Source organism: Anopheles coluzzii, chromosome 3 (assembly GCF_943734685.1).
Source record: "Anopheles coluzzii chromosome 3, AcolN3, whole genome shotgun sequence".
NCBI classification, from domain to species: Eukaryota; Metazoa; Arthropoda; class Insecta; order Diptera; family Culicidae; genus Anopheles; species Anopheles coluzzii.
This window is the reverse complement of record NC_064671.1, coordinates 32782825-32807854: the sequence shown is the minus strand read 5'-3', so window position 1 is coordinate 32807854 and position 25030 is coordinate 32782825. Positions and strand designations below refer to the sequence as shown.

Sequence of the window (25030 nt, the reverse complement as noted above, 5' to 3'; positions counted from 1 at the left end):
TACTAGTATTTGTGGCAAATGTTTTTATTGTAAAATATGAAAGGCTTAAAATAGCGCTTTAGAAAGAGAAGCTCTTATCAAAGAAGAGGGTAGCGCTCCATGTCCCTCATCATGCTCATTGGAGCACTGTTAGCGATTTATAACACCGTATGCTTAAATTAACTCCGTAATATCAATATCGCTTCTAGCTATATTAAACTAAATGTAGCTCCATAAGCTCAATATAGCTCTCCGTACTCAGTGTGAGTGAGCAGAGCTTGAATTTAGTCGTCCGAGCTCAATATAGCTATATATGCTCTGCAAACTCAATATAGCTCTGTATGCTGAATATAACTTCACAGATTGAGTGTAACTCCTCGAACTCAATAAAACTCAATGAACTCATTGTAGCTCTCTGAGCCTTGTAAACTGTTGTTATGTAAACTCAATATACCTCCACACACTCATAAAAGCACTGGTAGCTCAATTTGACTACGCAAGTTTTATGGATCAGACTCAGAGTTCTTAATTTGGACAGAAGAGGTCTTGCTGTAGTTCTCGCGCTTCGTACAAAACTCTTCAAAAGAGTGTGTTGCAAAGAGGAAATAATCATACAGTGCTTCAATATTACCAATGCAGGAAATGGTAGAAGCTCACTTACCTCCTTTGAGCGTCTGTTTAAAGGCCTCTGATATAAGTCTTATTCCCCTACAACTAGAAACATTTCCAATGCTGATAAAATTTTGAAATATTTTTATGTGTTCATTCCACCCTTCTAGTGCCGTCTGTCTGTTCCACTATTCTCCTTAGTTTCCGCGGTATTCGCTCGATCGAAAGCAATCGGCACAATCTCTTCCTTCTTCCAATAAACAATCGAACTAACCACGCTAAAAGCGCCGCTAAAAACTGGAGCAAATCACCATGAGATGCCGCAAGGGCGCGCGGCATGGCACTCTCTCTCCCGCATGGCGCAAACTATATAGTATGTTTCCTCCGCCAGTAGTGTGCCGCCTTTGTCTTGAAAAGAAGCAAGCAATCTTAAGCAAACTGGCGGGCTACGGGTAAACAAAAACAAAAAGACACAGACACCGGGGTTGTACCGCAGAGTACACGAGCAGAGCCCAACACCCATACCCCGCGCGGTCAAAAAGGGACCACGTTCCTGTGCTAGCTCGCGCAATCTCCTCGCGCCCGACTAGGTTTTGGCCTAATTAAGCCGCGGGCTAACTCGCGGCTCACGCGCGCTCCACGTCCAAGTTTCGTGTCGTTAGGGACTTGCCAGCCTCGCACTCGATCCGCGCGCACTCCGCTTATTAATGATAATTTTATGCTCACGAAGAGGCAGTTCCGCTGCGAGTGTTTCTATTAATTTGCGTCTAATTTAACAGCTTGTTTAACATATTAATTTCGGTATCTATTTACGGTGATGGTGCTGTCTTTCTCTCTCTCTCTCTCTCTATCTATCTAGCACACATTATTGGGTGCTTTCTCCCCCTTTTTACCGTCTCAAAACGAGGTGAATGAATTCATGTTGTGGCATACGCGGACTGGTTGTGTCACCCCCAGCATTCCAGCGGGTGCGATCCGGTTCCACCTACCTGCGGAGAAAAAGCGTTTCTTTACGAGATCTTAGCACAGCCCACCGATATGAATTGCTGTTATTTTTCTCTTCTTCCATCATCCCGTTTTATGACTCCACTCTCACTGGGGACGACAATCTCTCTCCCCCCGTGGGTCCACGGCCCAGCGCGGCCTTTCAACACCGATTTAGTGGCCGATTTGACATGTGTTTTCTATCCATTTTATCACCCGGGTGCTTTCCCCCGTTGCCATCGCCTTCCTCGCTTTAATGTCCACCAAAAAAGCTCAAGCCGGACAAGCGTCGCGTTTTGTTTGTCCCCTGTCTTGGCTAGACTTTTATTTCATTTATCGCCTTTTTTTAGTTGTTCGTTCGTTGTTGTTCTGCTTTTTTGAAGCCGATTTAGTCCACTTTTCAGTGCTCCCCGTGCTGCTCCCTCGTGGCTTCTCTTTTGTTTTAATGGTTCGCCTTCATTTTCGCTTCTCACATCGCGCGACACAGATTAGACAGGTTGTAGGCTCGTGTGTTGGCTTTTTTCCATCGCCACTACTACCACCCCCTTCACCCTGGTGGCTCTTCTGCCCACTGAGATTGAGAGGCGCAAACCCGGGGGGGGGGGGGGCCCTGTCCAAACGCGCACACCACACACCGATCGACAGACTCCTCAGGGCATGGCCGTCGTGTTTTGCTTCACAGCTGAAAAGAATGAACGCGTGTGACCTGACGGGGGCAGAGGATGAGGCTGTTCGAGGCAGTTCGAGGATTGGGCAGCGGCAGCGGAAGGGTTAAAAAATTATGATCGTTTCCACGCCACGCTTATGGCTTAATTGTGGTGCCAACATTTTGTTGCCTCATCGGGCGCGCGCGTCGAGCTCCTCGATGCCCCGTCAAAACCAGAACCATAGCTAACCACATCATACATACGAGCGTCATTAACTTTCCGGTGATTGGGGGGGAGGTCTGGTCGGGTGGCAGCGGGGAACCCGTCCCGTGTGGGTGTCACACGCGCTCGGGGGTTTTGATGTTTTAATTAAAGAAAAATGCGCGTCCTGGTACGCCTCCGGTACGCTTTCGCGGAACGATCGCGCCCCCTAGACGGGGATGGAATTTGGACGGTTTGGGGTTGGAAAGGAGTGGAAAAGTATTAACCTCTCCCCTGTTGTCTCTCTCTCTCTCTCTCTCTCTCTCTCTCTCTCTTCTTATCCCGCTTATCACCTTCCTTTTGCCCCGCTGCTTGTTACGGCTCACTGTTTCTTAGTTCAACTGCGGACGATGGATGGATCGATGAGAAGAGCAGAGTTCGCTTCCTCCAAACAAACGTACCATGCGTCCAAGCTTTAGCGGAGGGGCCCTTTGGGTGCTTCGTTTTGCTCCGCCCTGCCCCTTCCGTTCACTGAAACGAGCAAACGCGAGAATCCTTGCCCCCTTTTGGCTCGGCTAGGAATCATCCGCCTCCGAAAATAAAGCGCCCGTTGATTGATGTTTCAAATTGCCGATACAAAACGATGCCCCAAACAATGCGGGATGCTGTAGTAGGATCTGGCACCTTTCCTTATGTGCTGTGTTGTGTGTGCAAGAGACTCTTCTGAGACGGTTGGATGTGCTCAAAGCCCCGCAAGGCTGTGGGAGCTGGAATTTTAATTCCTCATCGCCACTATCCCCACTTCAAGGCCTGTTTATGATAGTATGCTGCCTTTGTATCGTTGCTCAAATCTCCCTGCTCCCAAGCATTTGCCAGATTGACGCCTGCCCGAAGCCGTTAGCAAGCGAATCAGCAGCTCATAATTGTTGGCAATTTGTCAATTTGAGAGAGCGAGGCTGAGCGTTGGAGTGGAGGTCGTTCGGTGGAGATGGAGCCGGTCTCGTCTCGTGATATACGTTTGCAAGATTCATTTTTCAAACGCCGGTAATGTGTCCTAGCTAGAAAGAAACACCCCGCTCGATGAGAATCGATTTGTCGTGCCCGATTATGTTTGATCCTCCTCGTGTGGTGCGGTGTATTCTCTGGGAAGCTCTGGACGACACGACACTTTGCATAATCGCGCATGCATCAGACTGACTGATATTAGATGGAATGTGGATTTTTTTTTGCATTTCTTTGTTTTGCCTTGTTCAATTCCGTCAAATTCAGTCTTCAGCTGTCAATGGGCGAATGTCTTGTGTTCACCGTTGGGCAGTAAAAATTGGCTCCAAAATTGGCATCCTATTAGCGAGCTGATTGGGTGAATAGTCAGCAAAACTGTAAGCCGCGCATACTCACACTGCACCCGGGTGGATGATAAATCCAACGAAATTATCACCCTCGTTAGTTTGTTGGGCGCATTTAGGTTGCCGTTTCGGCATGTGCGTCTCGTCACTCGCCTCGTCCTCGCAGCCACCGAAACTGGGTGTGATAATTCAATCTTAGGGGCGTTACGTAGCGATCTCTCTGCCACAATAACACATTAATTCTAATCAAATTGTTGAGCTGGACGGAGGATTCTTTTTTCCCGTTTGGGGCCGTAGGGGACACGCCGCACGAAGTCTCAGGTAATTTTTAATCGAATGTTTATACAGAAAAATCACTTAAATCGAGTGTGTGGTGATTTATCAGTTTCTGAGTGTTTGTCTCTCTCGCACTCTGCTGCCCCTTCTCGGGGTGGATGGAACGCACATCGTCAGCAAGATAAATGTGTACCTTTCGGATGGGTCGTGTGAAAAGGTGTGCGTCTATATCGCTTGGGCAAACTCTTGCTTGAGTTTGATGATGTTTGGGGTTGTGTTTTTTTTTTGTTAAAAAAAAGTTTGGAAAAAGGGTTTTATATGGATTTTTTTTTTATCTTTCAAAACCCATTTTCCATCCTCTTCCGCAGCGGCACAATAATCCTAAATCCCGTTTTAATGGAGCTCCATCCCCTCCTCCGAGCGTGTCGATACTTGGCAGAAACTTTTCCCTTCCCACTTGGAAGCGGAGAGCGGGGAGCTAATCCTAGGGAAACGTTGCCACGTTGACAGAATCAATTAAAAGATAAGTTTAGTTGCTCAGGATCGGTTTCGGGTAAACTCAAACATACACAAAAGTGTTTCTCCCTCCGGTTTTGCCCTCTGTGAGTGTGTGCGTGTGTGTGTGAGAACCCTCTCATCCCAAGCCCGTGTCAGGCAGATGTGATCTGTATTTAGCCTTTTTTCGTTGCCCGTTCAAAATGGTTAAAAGTAAGGCTTTTAAAACAAGCCCAATGATGGCATATAAACAGAGAAAGAGAGAAGATGGAGGATTGTAGAAAAAGACACACATACACGTAAGCACCGGTGTTTACCTTTGGTGGAGGAGTTTTTCAGCCGAAATGGGGAAAACCTTTTTCTAATAAAGCCATCAATGCCACAACAGGGAGCTGGTGGAACAGAGCTGTGGGGGTAAAGGGCTGCTTGTTGCCCCCTTTTTTTGGCAAACAAGATTTGACAAGCCCCATGCGAGTCCACGGGTGACAGGATGATAAAGGCAAAAAAGGGACACGCTTCTTCCGGAGGAGCGTTTTGTTCATCCACCACCAGCCTGAAGTTGTAAAGGGTAAAGCATGCCTTGCGGGGTTGTCTATAATGTGTGCGAGTGTGTTGAGTGTGTGTATGTGTGTCTGTTTATCCTTGAAAGCTGGTTTATTACAACAACAAAAAAACGAACAAGATAATACAGATGCTTTAATAAGCATAAATTGCAATGCGTTTGGGCATACTTTCAGGCGCGATTTAAATGCCGATCTACAAACTATTGCTTAAAATTATGCAATTTGCTAAGCCAAAAGTGGACACACACACCGGTTTCTAATTGAAGCTAAGCTTCACCTGTTTTCCCCAACCCGGAAGCTTGATGGTGTACCGTTCACCTTATCAAGCTTCATCATCGCGTGATGCTACGTTAAGGTTATTTCCGATCTTCCTCTAAAATCCATTAGCGATTAGTGCGACCAGCACGGGAAAAAGGGCAGGAAAAGGCTACGGTTGCGAAATTACCGTACCTTTTTTTTACGTTGCTGCTGTTGCTAAATGATTATGATAAGAACAGCTACCATCCGGCCCGAAACAGTCCAAGCACACCCAATCGCCTGTTGCCTGGGTGTTTTAATTTAGGTTTTCCTTTTCCCGCGCTTCCATCAGCCGGTGGGACGGTGGTAGATTGGAAAAAGTGTCACAATTCACGAAAGATTAGATAAAACTTCGTAACCTTCTTCCCCTCCTATAGATGGCGTGGTATGTGTTTGTGCTAGAGAGAGAGAGAGAAAGTGGCCGGAGCTGCTGTACTAATAGAAAGACAGGTGTGTGCTGCGCTACGAACGAAGAAAAGCAAACGATTACTAAACGCTGGGGCAAAATGTGCTAGCGTCGTCGGGAAAACGGATCAGATTTTTGTGTCGGGTTGGGTTGGGCTCGGTCCGGCTTGTTTGTGTCGAGCTTTTCACCCTCTTTTCACTTGGCCTGAAGCCCCCGCTTCGTCCCCAATGCTTCGAGCTAATTTTTAAATTAAGCAAAAAGCTTACCGAAAAGAACCCGAAACCATTCGAACCATACCGTGCACATCCTTCTGTCTTTCTCTTTTTTTTCGTAGATTTAGCTGGATGGAAAGTTTAGATGAAAATCGCTTGCTCTAGTTACCATACTCAGCTTTTTTGTTGCTTTTTTGTTTAGATTGTTTGTGTGTGTGGGTGAGAGAGCTAGTGAATGTGTTTTTTAGTTTCCATTTTGGCCACCAAACCCACCCCAAACCAGAAATCGTTCCGGGAAATGAGCACCAAAAGTTGGACCAATATTCTAATTTCACCTGGCGCTTTTCCGGGCCTTCCTCTGCACTCGCTGAAGCAGCCCATGAACAGCCGAACTGAAAATAGAACAAAAATAAAAACCCAAAATCACACACAAACATAGATCAGATTTGCGTTTGAGCTTTACGTGAGGAGATTTGAACCATCCCGAACTCGTCCGAGCGCCGCGCACTGGGCCCAGCAAGAGGCGCGTGTGAGTGGTCAAGATAACCTCGAATAGGAATGAGGGCCGGGAACTCGCCTTGTCCGAAATGCCTCGAAAGTGGAAAAGAGCAAACAGAGGGTGCTGCTGTTTCCCATCCCCAACCACGTTTTACCCCAAAGCGGGCAACGAGAGAAAGGGATTGCCTTTATTTGATATGGTAATTGAAAATAATGGATAATGTGATAGTCCATTCCAGTCGTTCCTCGTGAGGTGGGGTTGATGCTCTCGCTCTCTATAACCCTTGCGCACACACACACATATGCTTTTTGCTCTAGTTTTTCCGGGAAGATGATGGCTCGATTATCAAACGGAGCACGATCTTCAGCCTGTCCGTTCGCCTGGTTCACTCTAACCAGGCACTGGATGGACACATCATCGGGCTATCAATTTCATCATCATCATTGCCGTCATCCTGTGGACGCGAGTGGTAGCAGCACGCTTGGGAAGATACGGTCCGTGTGTCGGTTCGCGCGTCGCTTCACACTGTGCCATGACTGTGGGGTATCGGGAAACGATCCTGGTGGGCAGGTGGGCCGGACGCAACACGCAACCAAATGGGATCACTTCTAAATGCTTTCTAAACCTTCCGTACCACCACCGTCCGTACGCGAACGGTGAAATGATGGTGTGAGGTATCAGGGTTCGCACTTAGAGGGTTGTGGGCCAGCACGTGTGTGTGTGTGTGTTTGCGATGGTGAAGGCATGTTTGCATGCGCTTATCAAGATATGATGATTGTATAATAAGATACTGTCCGCCCCAATGCTCGCATAAACGATCCCGTGGGATTTCGGACCTCAGCGCAGCTCAGCGCCTGGACGTGCAATGTTCTCGCTACTTTGTACCGGGACCGATGATGCCCGTGCACAGGAATGCAGTGGAGTCTAGACTCCGGAATTGGAATTTTGGAGATGTTATTGCATTGATTCGGCGTTGATCTGGTGAGCGTTCCCATGCGATATGGTTTGGCAAGAATCTAAGAATCGGAACTAACGAAGTAAAAAAACATAAAACAAGAGATTGTTTGTTCACGTTCATTGTCTTTAATTTCGAGAAAAATTAAAAATTATTTGCTTAAACTTTATTCTAATTTTGGGCGTAATTTATAGATAAGCCCGTAATTTACGTAGTTTATAGATGACCCCTTGTTGTTTTTAGAGCAACAGTATGTAGTCATTCTCTACTGAAAACTAGCAAACAAGTTATATTAACGGTTACTATGATTCTAGTCGAATTCTTATTGGAAACAGTAATACTGAGTTGTGAAATATTGGGTTACAATTGTGATATCAAGTGATGAAGTTGTCTTAATTGTGATGACATTCCAAAGCGACAGATGTAGATGTGATATAATTTTCTGACGTTGTTAAACTCTTCCAAAGTCAACATTAAACCCCTTTTAATAGTTTTACAACTACAATTTCTTACTATTTCTTACTATTATTTCTTGTATCAATCACACATACAAGGTTTATAAATATCTCTTCATAATTTCGCAAAAATGATTATTAAGCCATCTATTGTATATAATGTCCGCCATATCGGTACCAATTTGACCCGTTCGTTGACGTTATCTACAAACCTTGATCACATTAGTGAATTCCTCTATCTCTTCATAGCTCTATACCCCAACACTAACCTCGATTAGGGTAGTAACAGTGTACTTTTTAGAGTGATTGAAATATCCCACATTTTTTCTTGGGCAGCTAGCCCCAAAAACTAGATGGATCATTTCCAAAAAACACACATTGTCTGATCGCCTCTTCGTGTGAGGTAGCCAAACGGATGGGCACAAAGTCAAACTTCTACCACCAACTACTCCGTATATTTCCCCAACCCGTGGCCGGGAAACATGGTGTAGGGTGTCAGTTTGTTCCTTCTTTTTTTTGGGGAGTCCTCCAGTGTGTGTGTGTGTGTTGCCACCCCATCGGTGAGAGGATGTAGCGCATGATGGCATGATTATCATAACTCGTTTAGCCCCTGCTCCAGATACGCCTGCCGGGGGCGGCAGTTAAGTTGGCCGGCTAGCTCCCGGGGACCAAGCCATGCGAACCACCGAACCGTGTCCAATTCTTGACGGATTTGGTACCACCACTGGCCATGCGACTTGCCACCACTGGTTCATCCACAAAGCCCACAAAGCCGCCTCTCCGAATAGGATGATGGAAACGAAGGGAGGGGGACATGTCCCGGCGTTAACCGGTGCCGGGAGATGGACACGAAAATGCCAGATTGAAGTGAGGAGATAAAACAAAGGCAAACATAATCAAATGAAAATCAAATATAATTAAATTGATACGTTTCCGTATCCGAAACTTCAGCTCTCTTCTGCTCTCTTTGTGTCTATCCCTGTCCTATCAAAAGCGCTCCACTGACTGGGCCGGAACAACCGCCCAGTTTTTGGAATGGAATAATAAGTGAAGTGAGCAGTGTGAGTTGGTTTCGAGTGGATTAGAGATTAGAGCGGAGAGACCCGGTCGGCAACCGGACGAGCAAAGTTTTTCAACCTCCGCCGATTGATCGTATTTCGAGCCAACTGGTGATGCTGCTGCCGCTGCTGCTCCGGGTTGGATGGGAGACAACGAAGAGAAGAGGGACATTTGGCTTACGGAGAACGGCATCGGAAAGGATTACATATCACGGGTCCGCTCAGGCTAGTTTCCGGGCTTTCTCCATCTACCGCGCTCTGTACCGTTTTACAGCCGCTTTTGTCTTGCCAGGTTAGAATAATGTTCCCGGGCAAAAGGGGGCTGGGGTTTGGTCCGGTAAAATTATGAGCTGTAATTGAGAAAACTGATACTGGATTAATTAGTAACTACCGGCGCACGGCGGCGTTTTTTTGTTTTATTTATCTATTTCCCGACTAATGTAAAGTGAATTGACGTGCTGGTGGATCCAGTGGTTTCGGAGAATCGGAAAATCGAATGGAGTGGAATTCTAATCGCATCAGCTTGCAACGTTTGTTTCCACCATTAAAACGCATCGCAAACGTATGAAAGGTAGCTTCATTAGACGCTAAATATGTGTGTTCGCGGCGACATGGAGTAAAGTGCGAATGCTCCATTTTAATTATGCCATTTGCAACATTTCCAGCAGCGCTCTCACTTATTAAAAACATATCGGCCAAAGGCTTTTGCATAAAAGCTCATTCTAATCATGCTTTATGTTGACTGCAAAGCGAATGAGCTGCTTCATGGTGTGATGGTTCCGAATTAATTGCTTAGCTGCCGATTACTGTGCTAAATATCGGTCGCGAGCCTGTTCGGCATTTGCTTGCTGTGTGGAGCTGTGTCCTCTATCGTACTGTAATCCCGCGAAACCAGCAACAAGCTCCCACCGGCAATGGGAATGAGGTGAGAAAATTAGAGTCATAAAAAAACGCGCGCCCCGAAACTTTCCACCAACGTTTTCACACTTTATTACAAACCTCCCGTAAAACAACCTTCCTTTTTGTGCTGCTAAGGATAACCCCCCGATCAGGAAGGATCATCACAAAGAAAGCGATCCAGTGTGGTGTGTTTTCGGAAGGTGAAAGTTCGGCCGGCCACCAAAACTTCTGCTCAAGAGTGATTAGACAATCTCGAATGGTGTTGGTTTCGTGTCCGCCTGAAGCGGTATTGAGGTTAGCCCCGGTTCCGCCCGTGTGCCATCGATGCCCGTGCGCGATATAGGATGGTAATGAAAAGCGCGAAGAAAAAATAATAAGTATTCAACTTTTCCGGGTCGTGATTTCTTCGTTATTAGACACAGTGGGTTTCGCAGGGACATTGTTGTGGCAAAGGAAATGTTGATGATATCAATATGGAATTCGATTTTGGAACGGAAATGTGAACCTTTTTCATAGAAATCTTAAATTTCTTGCATCTCAGTGATATTCTTGAGAAACAGTATGATTATTAGTATTAGTGTAACTTCGATTTCTATCAAAACATGTAGGAATATGTCTTCAAGATGACTTTCTAATTGGAAACACAAAGATCTTGATGTGACAACTTGTTGGGAACTGTTATCTTCATTTACATTAGGAGTTCTTTTAACGGATCAAAACAGTATTAAATCATTTTATGACTGAAAAACTATGAGTATAAAGGCACAACCATACAGTTGGTCCTTCGAACAATCCCACAGTGCGCTTTGGTCGCGAGCTGGCCAGTGTTATAGGAGTAGAAATTCCAATCATTTTAAAAATCGTCAAATTTATTCACTTGGCCGACCCGCCGAACCGCGTTGTCTCGCAAATGTAAAACTTCCCCGATCCCGGCCTTTTTACAGAGAAAGGGCAACTTCGGTGGCAGATATTCAAGCTCCAGCTGTCCCATTCGTCTCCTTTACCACCCCCCGCGCCGCGGGGATTCGTCTCAGTTATTACCAGCGCAAAACCGAGGAACATTCTTTGGAGAAAGATTTGATTTAGCCGTTCAAGGAAAAGGATAATGGCGCATCGGGAGGGGAGAAATTGGAGGGTTTTAATTTATTCCACAAAGTGACACAGAACGTAAACCATCGGCAAACCGTTAAGCGGACTGGCTGCTTCCCGCCCAAGTGCGCCAAGTGGAAGCGGAAGCTTCGACGGGCGATGCCCTGGACATCTAGCCGGACGAGATCTGGGCGATTGTCCTGGGTTGCTTTTCCTCGCCGTAAGAGCGCAATGACGAATGGAATGGATGGAGGTTTTTCTTCAGGAGTGCTGCAGTGGGTGGAAGGGAGTTGGAATGGAGCAGGAGCTGTAATGAAAAGTGCTTTCGGGAAGATTTAGGGACATAATTAAATTAAAGAGCGGCGAAGGCGTATTTTTGATGGGTTTGTGTGCCCGGGGAAGAGAAATCGGTGAACGGTGAAGATCTTATGGGCGCGCGCGAAGGCGGAAACATCGTAAAAACCAGTTAGAGAGAGGATAACCGCTTTTCTTTCCCTCGTTCCCGGTCGTCCGTCGGTTTGCTTCCGACGTCCAGAATTCTTGTGGACATCCCTGGAAAGGGAAGTAGTAGCCTACTCTATCAAATTTTGGACCAGAATGGTCGTCGAATCTCGTCGCTCGGGTGGCTAAGAGACGACGGTTTTACTGCCCTCTGTTTCCGTCTACTCGAAAGTCCTGGAAAGTCCTTGAGTGATGCGCGAAGCACACGAGTCGAGACGATTACTGGGTCGTCTGTGGCAGGTCGTGTGCATCAAGTAGTATCGACGTGAGCTCTTCAACAGCGCCAGCCCCAAAACTGTCATGTTGTGTTTGTTTAATCCAGCAAAGCATAAAACGCCCTCCTGCAACTATGTAACTGGATACAGACAGAGAGTAATTGCATTACCCCCCTGTCTCGGTTTCGCTTCGTATTCAAATTTTAATGCATCCCAACAACCACCCCGAAAAAAATCCAACATGCTCCCTCATCATGCCCACGTGTGCGCATATCAACTTCACAGCACAATTTGGTGACACAATTTCGGCAATGCAGGAGCGCGCATGCAGGAGCAAACTCCAAAACCTAAAAACCGTAGAAACTGACACGAAAACCCTCCAGGCAGCCTCTTATCTTCTTATCCAAGGACGAAAAAAGTGGGGGAAGGAAAAACTGCTTCCTCCCATCAACGATGATTATGAGTAGATGGCAGCACGGGTGGGTTGTGCACCCTCTGGGTTGTGCCCCGGTGAAGGACACTTGAGTTATTATTGCGATTTTTGGGCTACCACCTCCGAAAAATGGTGGAAAAAGCAACCACCCCAGGCGACGCTACACAGTGTCCACTTGGTGTTGGCAGGCAGGCAGGCCTCATGACGTTGTGACTTGTGCGGAGGCACACTTTAACGCGCCACGTACCTAAAGCGAGCACTCCTTCACCTTTCTTGGGGTTTGAGAGAGTGAGAAAAAGTGAAAAAAACATCCTTGACTTTCGTCCTGTGAAGGAACCAAGTTGGCACACACACACTTCCACTGGTGCCATGCCTGGCTCGGTCTAAAAATACAGCAACTGAGTGCTGATTACATTTTTAAATGCTTAAAATGCTTCAAGTGATTTCAAGACCACCGCTGCCACCCGGTCCGGGGAATACAGGGTACGACACAAGTGGGCTGCGTAAGGATGGCGCGTGATTTTGTATATGAGGACAGCGGGGGGCGTTGGCGTTGATCATTAAATCGAGTGCGAGAAGCCTCCGTGGACAGCGAGGGGCGAGAACACATTTTGCTCGCCCCTATGCACGGAGGCATATATTTCAGCCGAACCGAAGGCGATGGACATAATTTCGTTAACAGCGAGCTGGGGCTTTTCCCCGCTGCTAATGCTATTCCTCGCTCGGTGACTCGTGAGCTCCGCTCTACGCGGAAGGGTTTTCGGGGTGGGCTGCGATGACACTATCGTTGTCACTGTCGGCAAACCCAGTTGGGCGGCGAGATTTATTTGTAAGTGTGAACGGAAATTGAAAATGCCATAATAAATAGTTTGCTGCTTAAGCGGGAGGTGTAAGTTAAGTTGGGAGGAGGGCGTTTTTTGCCTGTGTTCTGGTGCTACTAAAATGTGTGAAAATTGTTGGACCTGCTCAGCATCAGGGATTGGCAAGTGGCAGAGTTTCAAAGGCATGGACAAAGTTCAATTACTTGTTGGGTTTTTGGAAATTATGTACTATTTGCTCTTAGTATCAATGAGAGCCTTGTCAATTCTTTTTTCAATTGTTTTTTTTATATTACAGTTGTTGAATAGAGGAAAATTGTCACTCAACAGCTGCTATAAATGCTGTTAAAAATGAAAGCGTTGGCTATCAAGATGTCAATCAATTGTATCTTTTTTTATTCTACTGTAGTTCATCATTCTGACATTGGGGCCTTTTCCGTTTTAAGTTCGTAGGCTGAAATTTCAGCCTGTCAGCTGTTTGCATGGTATAGCAGTTTTCGAACAGCTATCTAAGTGAGTAGAATATACAGGTGTGCTTATCCCAAGGTGTATGAATTTAGAAGGCTGATTTTTATCGCTCCTGCTAATGAATGAAGATTTTAAGAGTGTTTTGTGTATTCGTCAAGCCTCCAAAAAGCTTATTTGAAGAAAAGTTTTCACCCATCCTGTCAAAAAGTGACATTCAAATTTGGTTATAAAAACATACTATGAGACCACTTGGACTACATACACTTTGATTCTAGATTCCACCACGTGGTCTCTTTAATGCACCTTGGGGTAAATGTAAACAACACCGTGTTTTCAAGCAGGTACTCGAATCTAATTCTAATTTTGAGGCTAGAATAATCTAGACTGAAAATTGCAGGCTAGTTTTTTGTGTGGATTCGTATTGAGTGTTTACATGATTTCAGCCTTCAACTGTCAAACTGACTATAATCGTGAAGGGGCCCATTAATTCCAAGCTTTTCTTAGTTTCCGTGAGAAAGGATTGCAGTTTATTATTGTTCACACCATTTTTGTGCACCACCACTAAGCTCAACTAACTTGCCGACCACTGGCTGCACTATTACGATCCTCTTACTGTACGTTAACCACCATCGCGCTTCGCCCTGCCAAAACTATTGGCACATTTTTCGGCGTAATAATTTCCACTTTTCGCACTTCACATCCTTTCCATAGCCGCTGCGACATGCCATTGGGTTTTTGTTAATTTTTGCTCTATATTCTCGTTTCCTGACGTTTCTCTCCCTCCCTCTGTCTCTCTTTTCGTGCAGGACTATACCACACCGCTAATTCTGGCTGCCGCCGGTGGACATACAGCTTGCGTCATCGAGCTGCTGGAGCAGGGTGCCGATCCGAATGCACGCCGAGTGGTAAGTAAAATGCCCTTTTTGCCCATCGCCGCCACTTCCTGTGCCAGCGGCACAGCTTTGGCTGGCTGGAACGTGATACAAATTATAATATTCGCTAGCCGCCAAAGCGATGAGTTAAAAGGAGGATCCTCTTTACATTACTGCTCGCCTTCTGCATACAAAAAAAAATGGTTGGTGCCCCGGTGCTTTCGGGCAAAATGTAATGGGAACATTCTTGGCCCATTCTGGGCAAGAGCGGGATTTTTGGTGTGTTCTGTACGAATGGGAAATTTCGCCAAAAAAAAAAAAAACAAGAAGAAGAAGCTATTGCTTTACGCCGGATATGCCCGAACACGCCCGGATATCGAGCTCTTATGTCTGCGGTGATGATAACGGGTGTGGAAAACAGGCCGGTCCGGGTAAAGGAAATGTGGTCCTGCTTTCCGCTTTGCCGCTTGCCGGTTAATTCCGCGCAGGAAACGAAACCCGAAAGCGCATCCATTTCAATTGAAAGGTAGTTTATGGATTGTTGTTGAATGGGAAATATTTCTTCCACGTTCTCTCCGCCCCTGCTGCTGCTGCTGCTGCTGCTGCTCGGTCATACGATAGAAATGTATGAAATTACGTTGCCGGGAGGATACACCCGGTTTTGGAATTATTTGTACAAAAAGTAGTTACACAAATGGTCGGAAAAATCGATGCAAAATGAAATCGTGGCGTCGCTACTGGAGTTGTGAGCTTATAGGAGTTTTAGTGTGTAATGTTTATTGCTTCGGGGCAGTGATGCTGTGCTGTGATACTGTGCTAAGCATGCTAATTCCAGTGTTTAGTGGTTTTGATATGGAAGAAAAGTTTAAACATAAATTGAAACATCTCATCTCATTTGCTTTCAACCATATGAACATCCCATCTGGCCACCAACCGACCGACCCAATTGCTAATGTGTAAAGCACGTAAAGACATAAAAATGTAACCCCACTTTTCGGGGACGCTCGGGAGAACACACAGACCAGGAGCAAACTAGAGTGTACCCCGGTGTTGGACAGCGCGTGTGTTCCGTCCATCAAGGCGAAGTAGTTTTCGAACTGCCAGTGGGCGCCCTGAAGGGTGAGGATAGATGACAAAGATCTAACAGGGTTACCATGGGAAAAATGAATTTTTACATTAAACTCCCAACCGTGTCCCTTCGTTCGGGAGACGAGCGTCCCAGAGACGCTAGGGATACGGTCATCGTTCATGCTCTCGATGTGTTTTGTGACCAGCCCAACCTTTGACAGATTCCAAAAAACGCACTCACCGTGAAGCAACACTACTGCTTGCTTGCTTGTCAGTAGTGTTGCCAGGGGTTACACAACTGGTTAGAAGCAGCGCACTAGCAGCGGCCGGTAGCACTGCTGTGTGTAAAGTGTATTGTGTATTGTAGCCCGGCACTAACCTGGACCTTGTGTTTCGCTTTCGCTTTACTTTCAGACCGGTACGACGGCACTGTTCTTCGCTGCACAGGGCGGTTACGTGGACGTTGCCAGGATACTGCTCAAGGCAGGGGCGCCCGTCGACTGTTCGTCCGTGGTAAGCAACCATCTTGATGGCAGGTTTATTAATTTTTCTACAAAATCTAACCCCGGTACCTTTGCTGGCGATATGCTGCTTTCCGGCAAGTGTGTTGCTTTGGTGGATGGTAAAATCAATAGGTTGGAAACAATAAATGAATATAATATACAAATGTGTCTGTTTGGAACGTCCGCTCTGCGAGGACAAGCAATTTTACAACACAATATGTATTAATAAAGCTAGAAGTGGGAAAGAGCATGAACACATACTGTTTTATTCGGAGAAAGAGTAAACCCGAAGCATATGTACCGTGTGAATTAATTAGAGAAGCGTCATCCTTTCGAAAGGAACACACACACACAATTTAGAAGAATATTCTACTAACGTTATGGAAATTAAAATAACAAGGAAAAGGATAGAGAAAAGCAGCAAACAAAAAACTTTTTCTATTAGGTATTTCAAAAAGTTATTGCTTTAACTTTTAGAAATTGCTTCTTATATTATGCTTAATCTTTGGCATGTAGATTAAAAGAGAGCCCGTCGTGATGTGCCGTTTGTAAGAAAGAGGGTTTGTGTACTATATTTCAAAGGTTTAGTCTAAGATCTCAGCAAAATCTGTTAGGTTGTTACTCAATATAGGCCCAGAAATGATGTCCTTTCGTTAAATTTTAGGTCATACAAACGCTTCTTAGAAAATGTCTTAAGACCTTACGTTATGGAGCCGCTAAATTACGACTCCAACTTGCCTATTTTTGCCTCTATAGCATCAATGTTGACGTTACGCATTCAATTTTAGTCTCTAAGGCATCAATTTATGACTAGTTTTCCTCAAAACAATCAAATTATAGTTGTCATAAATCTGCTCAAATACGTTGTAAATTTGTCATTGGTCGTACAAGAGTCGAAAATTGTTAAATTAGGGCCAAAAACAGGTGTGTTAAGAGTAAAAATTTGATGCTTTTAGCCCGGATTATAGCTCGAGTGAAAGTGAAAATTAAATTTACTTTGTTTTGGTGTTCAATAAGCCATATTTTTATTGATATTTAATGACATATAGCAGAAAACCCCATAATTTCACGTTCAATTTTACTCGAGCTGTAACCCGGGCTTTAGAGGGAAGCATTGATGCGTACAATTAAGAACTGATGCGTTCTTTGATCTGACACGAAACATCGTTTCTCAAAATAATCGTCAAAAATCCTTAAACAATGCAAACTTTCAAGAGTCATTGTCACAAATTGGTAACTGAGAGACATAACTTGATCGCTCAATGGTAAAATTTTGGATTAAAATGAATGTGTAAATCGAGTATTTAGGTTTATGAGGCTAATTTGACGTTTGCCAAGAAGAAATCATTGTTTTACTCTGAATTTTAGTACAATTTAGTGCAATGAAAATCAAAACTAGATGTGGATTATGTATTGCCTTAAGCATGACTAATGGCTGCTAAGCATAATTAACTTTCAGTATTTTAATACTTTTTTTAGTCCTTATGCTTTCTGCGCGAACCTTACGCTCGCACCTAACAGGATGTAACGTAAATGAAAAACCATTGTTAAAACTGTCGAAGTAAATTAACAGCAGCGTGTGGTGCTCTTTAGAATAGCCATTGAGGGAAGCAAAACGTGTAAAAACGAAGCAAAAAAAAATAAAAATCCAAATATTCAACATATTATGCAAAGAATGCACTTTGCACCTCTTTATCCTCCTTCCATGCACAAAGATTTTTGTTCCAACTGTGTTTTTTTTTGTTTCCTTCCAACACTTTAATTAAATCCTTCGTTACTCTTGTTTGGTCACCTGTTTCGAGCGGTGACACTACACCGGTGAACGGCAGGAGAGCACATTTATGTTTTCCATTTTTCCCACCCCTAGTTGTCTCTCCTCTCTCCATTTTTCTTACAATGATGTGTCCTGCTGACGGTGACGATGTTGTGTTTAATGTTGTTCTTTGTTTTTTTCGTTTCTTTTCCGCTTTTTGCACTGAAAAAAAAAGGATGGCGGAACGCCACTGTTCGTTGCCTGCCAGGGCGGCCACGAAGCCATGGTGAGCGAGCTGCTAAGCCACGGTGCCAGCGTGCACGCCTGCATGAAGGTAAGTTTTGTGCGCGGCGTTCCGTAATTAGTTTTCATTATTTCACCTCGGATTACTTCCGCCAAGAGCCAAGTCCAAGCAGTGCGGCGTCACTGTCCGCCAGGGGCCGGCAAAGGCTTCCGCGCAATATCTTTCATCCTCGCGCGGGATATCTGGCGGGGGGGTCGTCTGCGTGTTGTTTTCACTTAAAAAAGACGCTTCTTCGTACTCCTTTTCACCTTCTCCTCTTCTCTCCCATCGAACATTGCCTTGGAAAATGAAGATCGGTTGGGGAAAATGTTTCTCCATCCACCCGGCACCCTCATTCCCGTCATCGGCGGTGACGGTAAATTCAATCAAGGATTTTCTCGTCAAAACTTCCGCTCCGCTTCTCGCTGGGACGCTATCCTCCCTTCAAACTCCCTCCCAAAGCCGTGGCTGACGGTGGCATCATGATTGGTGTTTAATTTACTCCTTTTTTCGGAGGCTTTTCGCTCTCCCTCTATTTCTTTCTCTCTATCTCTCTCTTCGATGCTTCTTCCGCGAACGAAACAGCAACAGTACACACAGCCCAGCCGATCATATAAAAACCGATGCTCAACGTCTACGTCTTAAGCCGAGCGGTGGGGGAGATAATGCTGGTCGCTATCGAATGGGAAAATTGATGAGCGTCGTGCCGTGGTAGAATTCAAGCTTGCTCTTTCGTCCCTTCGCTTGCCAAAGCCACTCCCCGAAGGCAACCGAGCATTTAAGTATTGGTTTGCTGATGAACATCTCTCCCCTTCTAGCCGGCCCTGGTGCGCGGGACAACGACGCAGCGGGCGAGGAAAATAACCTTAAGGAAATGTCGGGAAAGTTCTGATAACGATGTCGAAGATTATGTATCAGCTTTTGATGCGCGTTCATGTCGAACATTGGGCGGGGGCCTCCCAATCCCAAATCGAACCGTTCAATCTTCCTTCCCAGCTGTGTGTTGCTGTGTACTGCTTCTTGCCAGTTTTGCCTTCTTTCGCCCTCTCCTCTCTCTCTCGTTCTGGACGCGTGAGTGTATTAAAAATTAACGTTCTACTTCATTAAAGTCCTCCTAATGGGCAAAAATTGCTTTTGCACGTCGTCGTGGTGTTACCCACGAACTGCCTGTTTCACGTCACTCCCCACCGACTGCAACTGCCAGAACACGGCAGACATCAGCTCAGAACTTTCCGATTAACAGCAGCGCTTCCGGAGCAGCCAGCCGGCCACACACACAAACACCCAGCCGGCGGCAGGATGCTTTTGGGGACGGAGAAGGTTTGTGCTGGAAGATTAAATTCAAAAAACCGGCGAAGCAAAATAAAATATGCTACCATAATTTGTAACTCCACTCTGTCCCCGCTGCCTCCTGGAATCTACTGAGTGAGTGAGTCGCAGAAGGAACCAAAGATTGCAAACGACGTGTTTTTCCTTCCGCGATGATGATTTGGGGGCGGCTGCAGCGGTGGTTCGTGGTGCACACGGTCGGGATCCCAGATCCTTGGGAAGTGGCGCATGTGGCCACTTGCGTTGAAAACACTTTCTCCGTGAGTTTGTGATGCTGCTGCTGCTGCTACACGTGCACGTTAGAGTTTTTCCGCCATCCATAAATTAATCATCGGCACAAATAGAATCCGGCTGAGCAACCTAAACGCCGAGCTCGCCGGAGAGAAAGTCGATTGGGAGCGGGAGGGCGAAGGTCGGTGTAATTAACATGTCACGAGTCTTGCGAAGGGTTCGAGTAGGCGGGGGGTAGCATTACAAGCAGGATTACGCAAAAGGTGTGTAACGAAGGCGCGGTGCGCGGTTCGGTGCGTTTGAAAGCGGGAAATGATGATGATGATGATGGTCCGTTTGATAAATGGGGTGTACGCGGTGGCTCTAAACTTATCGTGTGGTTTGTGTAGTTTTTCCGCGTTGGGTACTGATGGAAATGGGTACGCAAATCTGGTTTGGAAAGACAGGCGAGATTGTTGTACCCCTTTTTGCATCCGGTTGCGCTTGTTTGCTTCCACCCGGGGGTTGAAAGGGTGTTTCTTGAAGTGGTTTAGCATTGGGTGAGTGAAATATGTGAAATAATTGATGTAAGGATAGCTGATAATGATTATTTTGGCAGTCAAAATGGTCGTTAATTATGTTTTTACAATTTATACAATGTAAATAAATGAACTGGAATGGTTTGTTTCGTTTCCTGAAAAGGTAATATTTCAGTTAACTGCGAACTCACATGTTAAACAGTATTGATTCTGTATTCGGGTAGAAGAAGAGGCTCAAAAACAGCGTCATACACCTCGCTAGGAGCACTTTGTGGTCGATCTGGAAATGTGCTATTTCCTGACCGTATCCTAGATATTGTCCAAGATCTCGCCTTTGGAGAAGTCCTTGTAAAGTTTAACAAAATTCAAATTTTTTTAAGTTCCATTATCGAGTGCCTATTCCAGCTTTGAGCCGAAAAAATACATGCAATTTTACTTGGTGATCATCATTTACAATATGATTGATTATTCTGAATCGTACTGATGTTCCAAGACCTTACATATGACATTCGACTTCTTCTTCTTCTATTTGGCGCAACGTCCTACGCGGACATGCCGGCCTATACAGGCTTTCGTGACTTAATCCATTACCACACAGCCGGATAGTCAATCCTTGCTACCGGGAGACGATCCCTTCTAGGCTTGAACCCATGACGGGAATGATATTGAGTCGTTCGAGTTGACGACAGTACCACGGGACCGCTCCGTGACTGTACCACGGGACCGTTCGAATGTGACATTCGAACCAATGTTAAGTTTAAAAGATATGACCTGCATTTTGGTTGGAATACTTGGTAGAAATTATGTTTATTAAATTAATGATTGTCGCAATCGCAAATACGTGTTCTACATGTAACACAATCGACTATATTTGTTAATCACAAATAGTTGAAAATTCTGGAAAATCATATACCTAAATGATCAAATGGGATTTTATCCATATAAGTCGATCTTGTGTATGAATTGTACGCACATGCGAGTAACGACTTTGTGTATTTTTGTTAAGTTCTATTTGTATTTCTATTGATTTAGTAGAACTTTTATTGACCAAAACAGACTTTCTATCTTACTCATGAAAAGTAAACTTTGATTTCAAATGTCTTGCATATGTGCAAGTTATCGTAGGTGTACTAGAGTAAAAGTATCTTTAATGGTGGTAGTACCAATAGTGGCGGTATTGCACTAAAATGCGGTCCATACGGCAAATTAAAAGTAATTAAGTTATTTACGTTAGTGTGAAATGTTCTTTAGCCTTTTACAAAGGGTTTAAAAGATAAATGGGGCCATTCCGTTACCTAGTGACAGAAAAATCCATTATTTTGTGAAATGTGTCAACATTTTTCCAAAATCCTTATGATTTCATTACAAAACTCATATTTCTGTTAACCTTCTAAATACCACATAACCACACACTAGTTTTGCCACATAATGTAATGTTATTGTTTTACTAAAATTTATTGCTTTTCGACCATATTTATGCATTTTTAAGTGTTTTTTTTTACCATTGTGCCATTATAGGTACCCAAAACAGGCATGTTCCTATAGTGGTTATAGTTATGAAATCCATAAAAACAGGTCGTTTTAGATTTTTTTGAGGAAATTTTTGACATGTCGTACTGTTTTCACTAAAATAGGCTACAACAATGAGTTTTATGTAGGGAGTTAACCAAAAAAGGCCAAAATTCGCCTATATGGTTGAATGAAAAATTGACTTCAAATCAAGCACACTCTTCCGGGTGTGGGTTGACGACATATGTGATGCAATATATTAGACAATAGTTTCATCGATCAAATTTATTCATTTTTTACGATCAAATTACGCAAGAAATCAATGTTATGGCAGCAATCCTGGCTATTCATACGAAAACAGCTTCGAAACTAAGTTTCATTGATATTATACACTGTTTTGAGGCATCTTTGTTTACTACCACTATAGGAACACAATACGACGAATATAGGAACCATACCACTATTATAGGTACAACGAAGCAGTCAGAAAAATATGCTTTTTTTCCTAAATTTGACGTGTTTCATGGTAAAAATGGTTGTGATTGCAAAGATAATATATATTCCAATTGTTATGTGTTAAAATATTCAGAAATTGTCCTTGCTGACACTTAATATCCATTAAACTCAACTGTACCACTACAAAATGCACCACTATTGGTACATTTACCCTACCAATTGTTTTCTTTGTGGCCATTGTTTTCTTATTTTGGCAATTTGGGACTTTCCAAAGATGTAAACACCAAGATAGAGGAGTAGTTTTTCAAGAAATTAAAGCGGTACGAGAGTAATGGTAGTCAATTGTTTCGAATGTATGCTACATATTTCGATAAATGTCTAGGTGTTTAAAAAATTCAGAAACAGTGTAACATTTACAAAGCTATAAGTTGTTTTTTGAATGACATATAATAAGTAAGAAATTCGCTGACAATATTTGTCTCAACGCATGAAGAATATCTATTGAAGGGATAGCTATTATGTAGACTAACTAGAGCTATCTTTCTATATTCTTCTATAAAAGAGACACAGTGTGAGGCATTAAAAGACTCACTCGGTGTAAAAGACGTCAGTCAGTGAGCCGTCGTCCTTCCAACGACTTCCTACGAAGTACCGTCAGTAATGTAAATAATAGTTTTAACGGTCTATAAAACAAATTAAATATTTCCCTATCAGTTGGCAAGGCATACAAATGCAAACTTCCTTTACCAGCTTTAACTAATCCAATTCTATGAGTCACGTTCTCAACAAGAGCTTGATAGAGGAAAAAAGTACCCCGCTATGCATTGATTGAAACGTCATAAAAATGCATTTATTGCCTGTGCGTATGCCACAGTCCAGTTCCCCAGTCCCAATGCCCGTATCCAATCAATCTCTGCACACACACACATACACATACAGACAGCTCGCAAAAGGTTGTATAAAAATGCTCGCAACGAATTCCGTGCCCAATTCATCGCGAGATTGTAAGGTTGTGTGCACAATTGGACATTAAAAACTGCCCTGGTGCCTTTGGGGAGGTTAGTTGGCAGTCCCAGAGCACCGAAATCCGTTAACGACGGGCGACGATGATGATGACGGCTGTGTTCACAAATCATAAAAATTTCCTCCATAATCCGAAATGGTGAAATAGTTTACCTTGCTCCTTTGTAGTTTTCTTTCATGCTCGCTCTATCTCTCTCTGTTCCTTAGGCGCAACCGTTCACCCTTCCCGGTCACGTTAGAGCATAATCGAAAATTCAGTTCTTGGGCACACACTTCGGCGGCGGCAGCAGCTCGTCGTTAGAGCGAGTTACGATAGTTTCCGCTGTTTTCCGCTCTGCCGAAAACGCTCTGGTTCGAACCCGACAGGGCCCCGAGGGAGAACCGGGCGAGCCGTTTCTTAGCAACGATGTTTATGAGTTTATTACATGATTAAGACGCGCGTACCACCACCACCACTGCCAGCATTTCGCTTCTGCCTTTTCGTGCCGGGTGTTTTTTGGGTTTTGGCCAGCGATGCCAGGTTTGCCGCAGGCATCCGGGCGAGGGGCATCATTTGCTTGCCCGGGCTCGGTGTTCCTTTCGCAGCACCCTTGTTAAAACTCGTGAACATTGTAATCAACGATGACTTTTGAACGACGGCCAGCATAAGCGAAAAATGGGCAACACTCCCTCCTCTAAAGTTGTTTGGTGCTTCTGCATTCGGAACGGTTTTCGAAAAACACGGTTTCGTCCGTGTTCTAGGCAACGGCGCGCAATGGCGGTATAAGGTGAGGGAAAAATCGGATTGGATTTCATTTCCGATGGTTTTGGCCGTGGTGATGTTGCTGCTGCTGCTCCGGAGGAGAGTTAGTTGGGAGTGAGAAAGGACAGGAGAGATGAGCCGAAATTAGTTTGCCGGGCCATCCATCCCACAGTGGCCTGCCGCTCGGCTGCTGCCGCCGATGGCCGGGGAATAAAATAATTCCATCCCAATTTCCAGGCCTTTCGGATCGACTCTGAGACGCAATCCGATCCGAAATGCCAAAAAAAAGGAAGCGGGACGTCGCTGCCATCGGAGCAGACCAAGCAGACGATGGCCGTCGCTGCCGCACGGCGGCATGCTGCACCACCTTATACAATTCTAATGAAACGAAGATAAATGATGCATATGGACAATTTAGATTTTAATGGAAATTTTGCTTAATAGAACGTAAAAAAACGGTCGGGAGTTGGGCAACGGGGCAAATGCGTCAGGATATTGCAGCCAAAACTCCGGTGACCGGCGACCTGGTGGTGGTGGTGGTGGTGGTGGTCGTCGGCTTCCCACACTCAACCGGCAGTTTGTTCGCTAAGTGACACAATTTCTTCGTTCCGGCAATCTAAATGGCTCCCCACAGAATAGAAATTGTGTAGGGTGGCCATACACGTGCTCCTGTGTGCGCGCGTCAGTGTGTGTGTGTGTAGGTTTCCTTGCCACGTGGATGAATGGACGCAGGTGTAGATGATAATTTATGTCATGGAAATGATTGGAATAGCTAAAGAAATGAAAGTATCTAGGTAACCATTTGCTGTATGATGTTCAAGTTGGTTGAGGGAGAAGTCTTTAAAACAGCTCCAAATAGGAAACGGGCTCTCAATAAATAATACAAAAAGGTCTTCGTTTGCATAGAATGTGTCAGTTCACTTCAACCCCTTTTACTGGTTCTACATTCCATCATTCCGATTGTTGAAGCGTTCAGCCCTTCTAACACTATGAAGGACAACATTTTAATTCTCACTTCACGAAAAGGCACACGTGACTAACTTTTGTTGTGAAGGTTTCATATGGTACTTTCCCGGAACTATTTCTCGGAAGTTTGGTTCATCATTTTCTGGGAAGTGGTTCAATTCTTGCGAAAGTGTCATAAAATGACAGCTGCCAAAGTGATACAGGTGCGTCATTCGTTCCGGGGATAGCAACAGCTTGGGGTTCTGCAATACCCGTAATGAATCTCACAATTGTTGTGAAGAAATCTGGAATTTGAAGGTGTATTTCTTGGAAAGTGAATCGTTTTAAATCCATTATCCTTCTCTTTCTACGATTTGGAAATGTTTTTAAAG

The 25030-nt window shown here is 44.6% G+C and overlaps 2 protein-coding genes across 5 annotated transcripts in view; one reads left to right on the top strand and one right to left on the bottom strand.

Annotated features, from left to right (window-relative positions):
• LOC120956616 (40S ribosomal protein S21) overlaps positions 1-25030 on the bottom strand; it is a 489791-nt gene that overhangs the window by 204276 nt on the left and 260485 nt on the right. The gene's annotated exons all lie outside the window — the stretch shown is intronic.
• The window catches only part of LOC120956783 (ankyrin repeat domain-containing protein 29), a 233560-nt gene that overhangs the window by 203190 nt on the left and 5340 nt on the right, over positions 1-25030 (top strand). For both annotated transcript variants that reach the window (XM_040378509.2, XM_040378508.2), the window contains exons 4-6: positions 14213-14311; positions 15761-15859; positions 17838-17936. In XM_040378509.2, coding sequence (XP_040234443.2) covers positions 14213-14311; positions 15761-15859; positions 17838-17936 — 297 coding nt within the window. The remainder of the gene's footprint in view (positions 1-14212; positions 14312-15760; positions 15860-17837; positions 17937-25030) is intronic.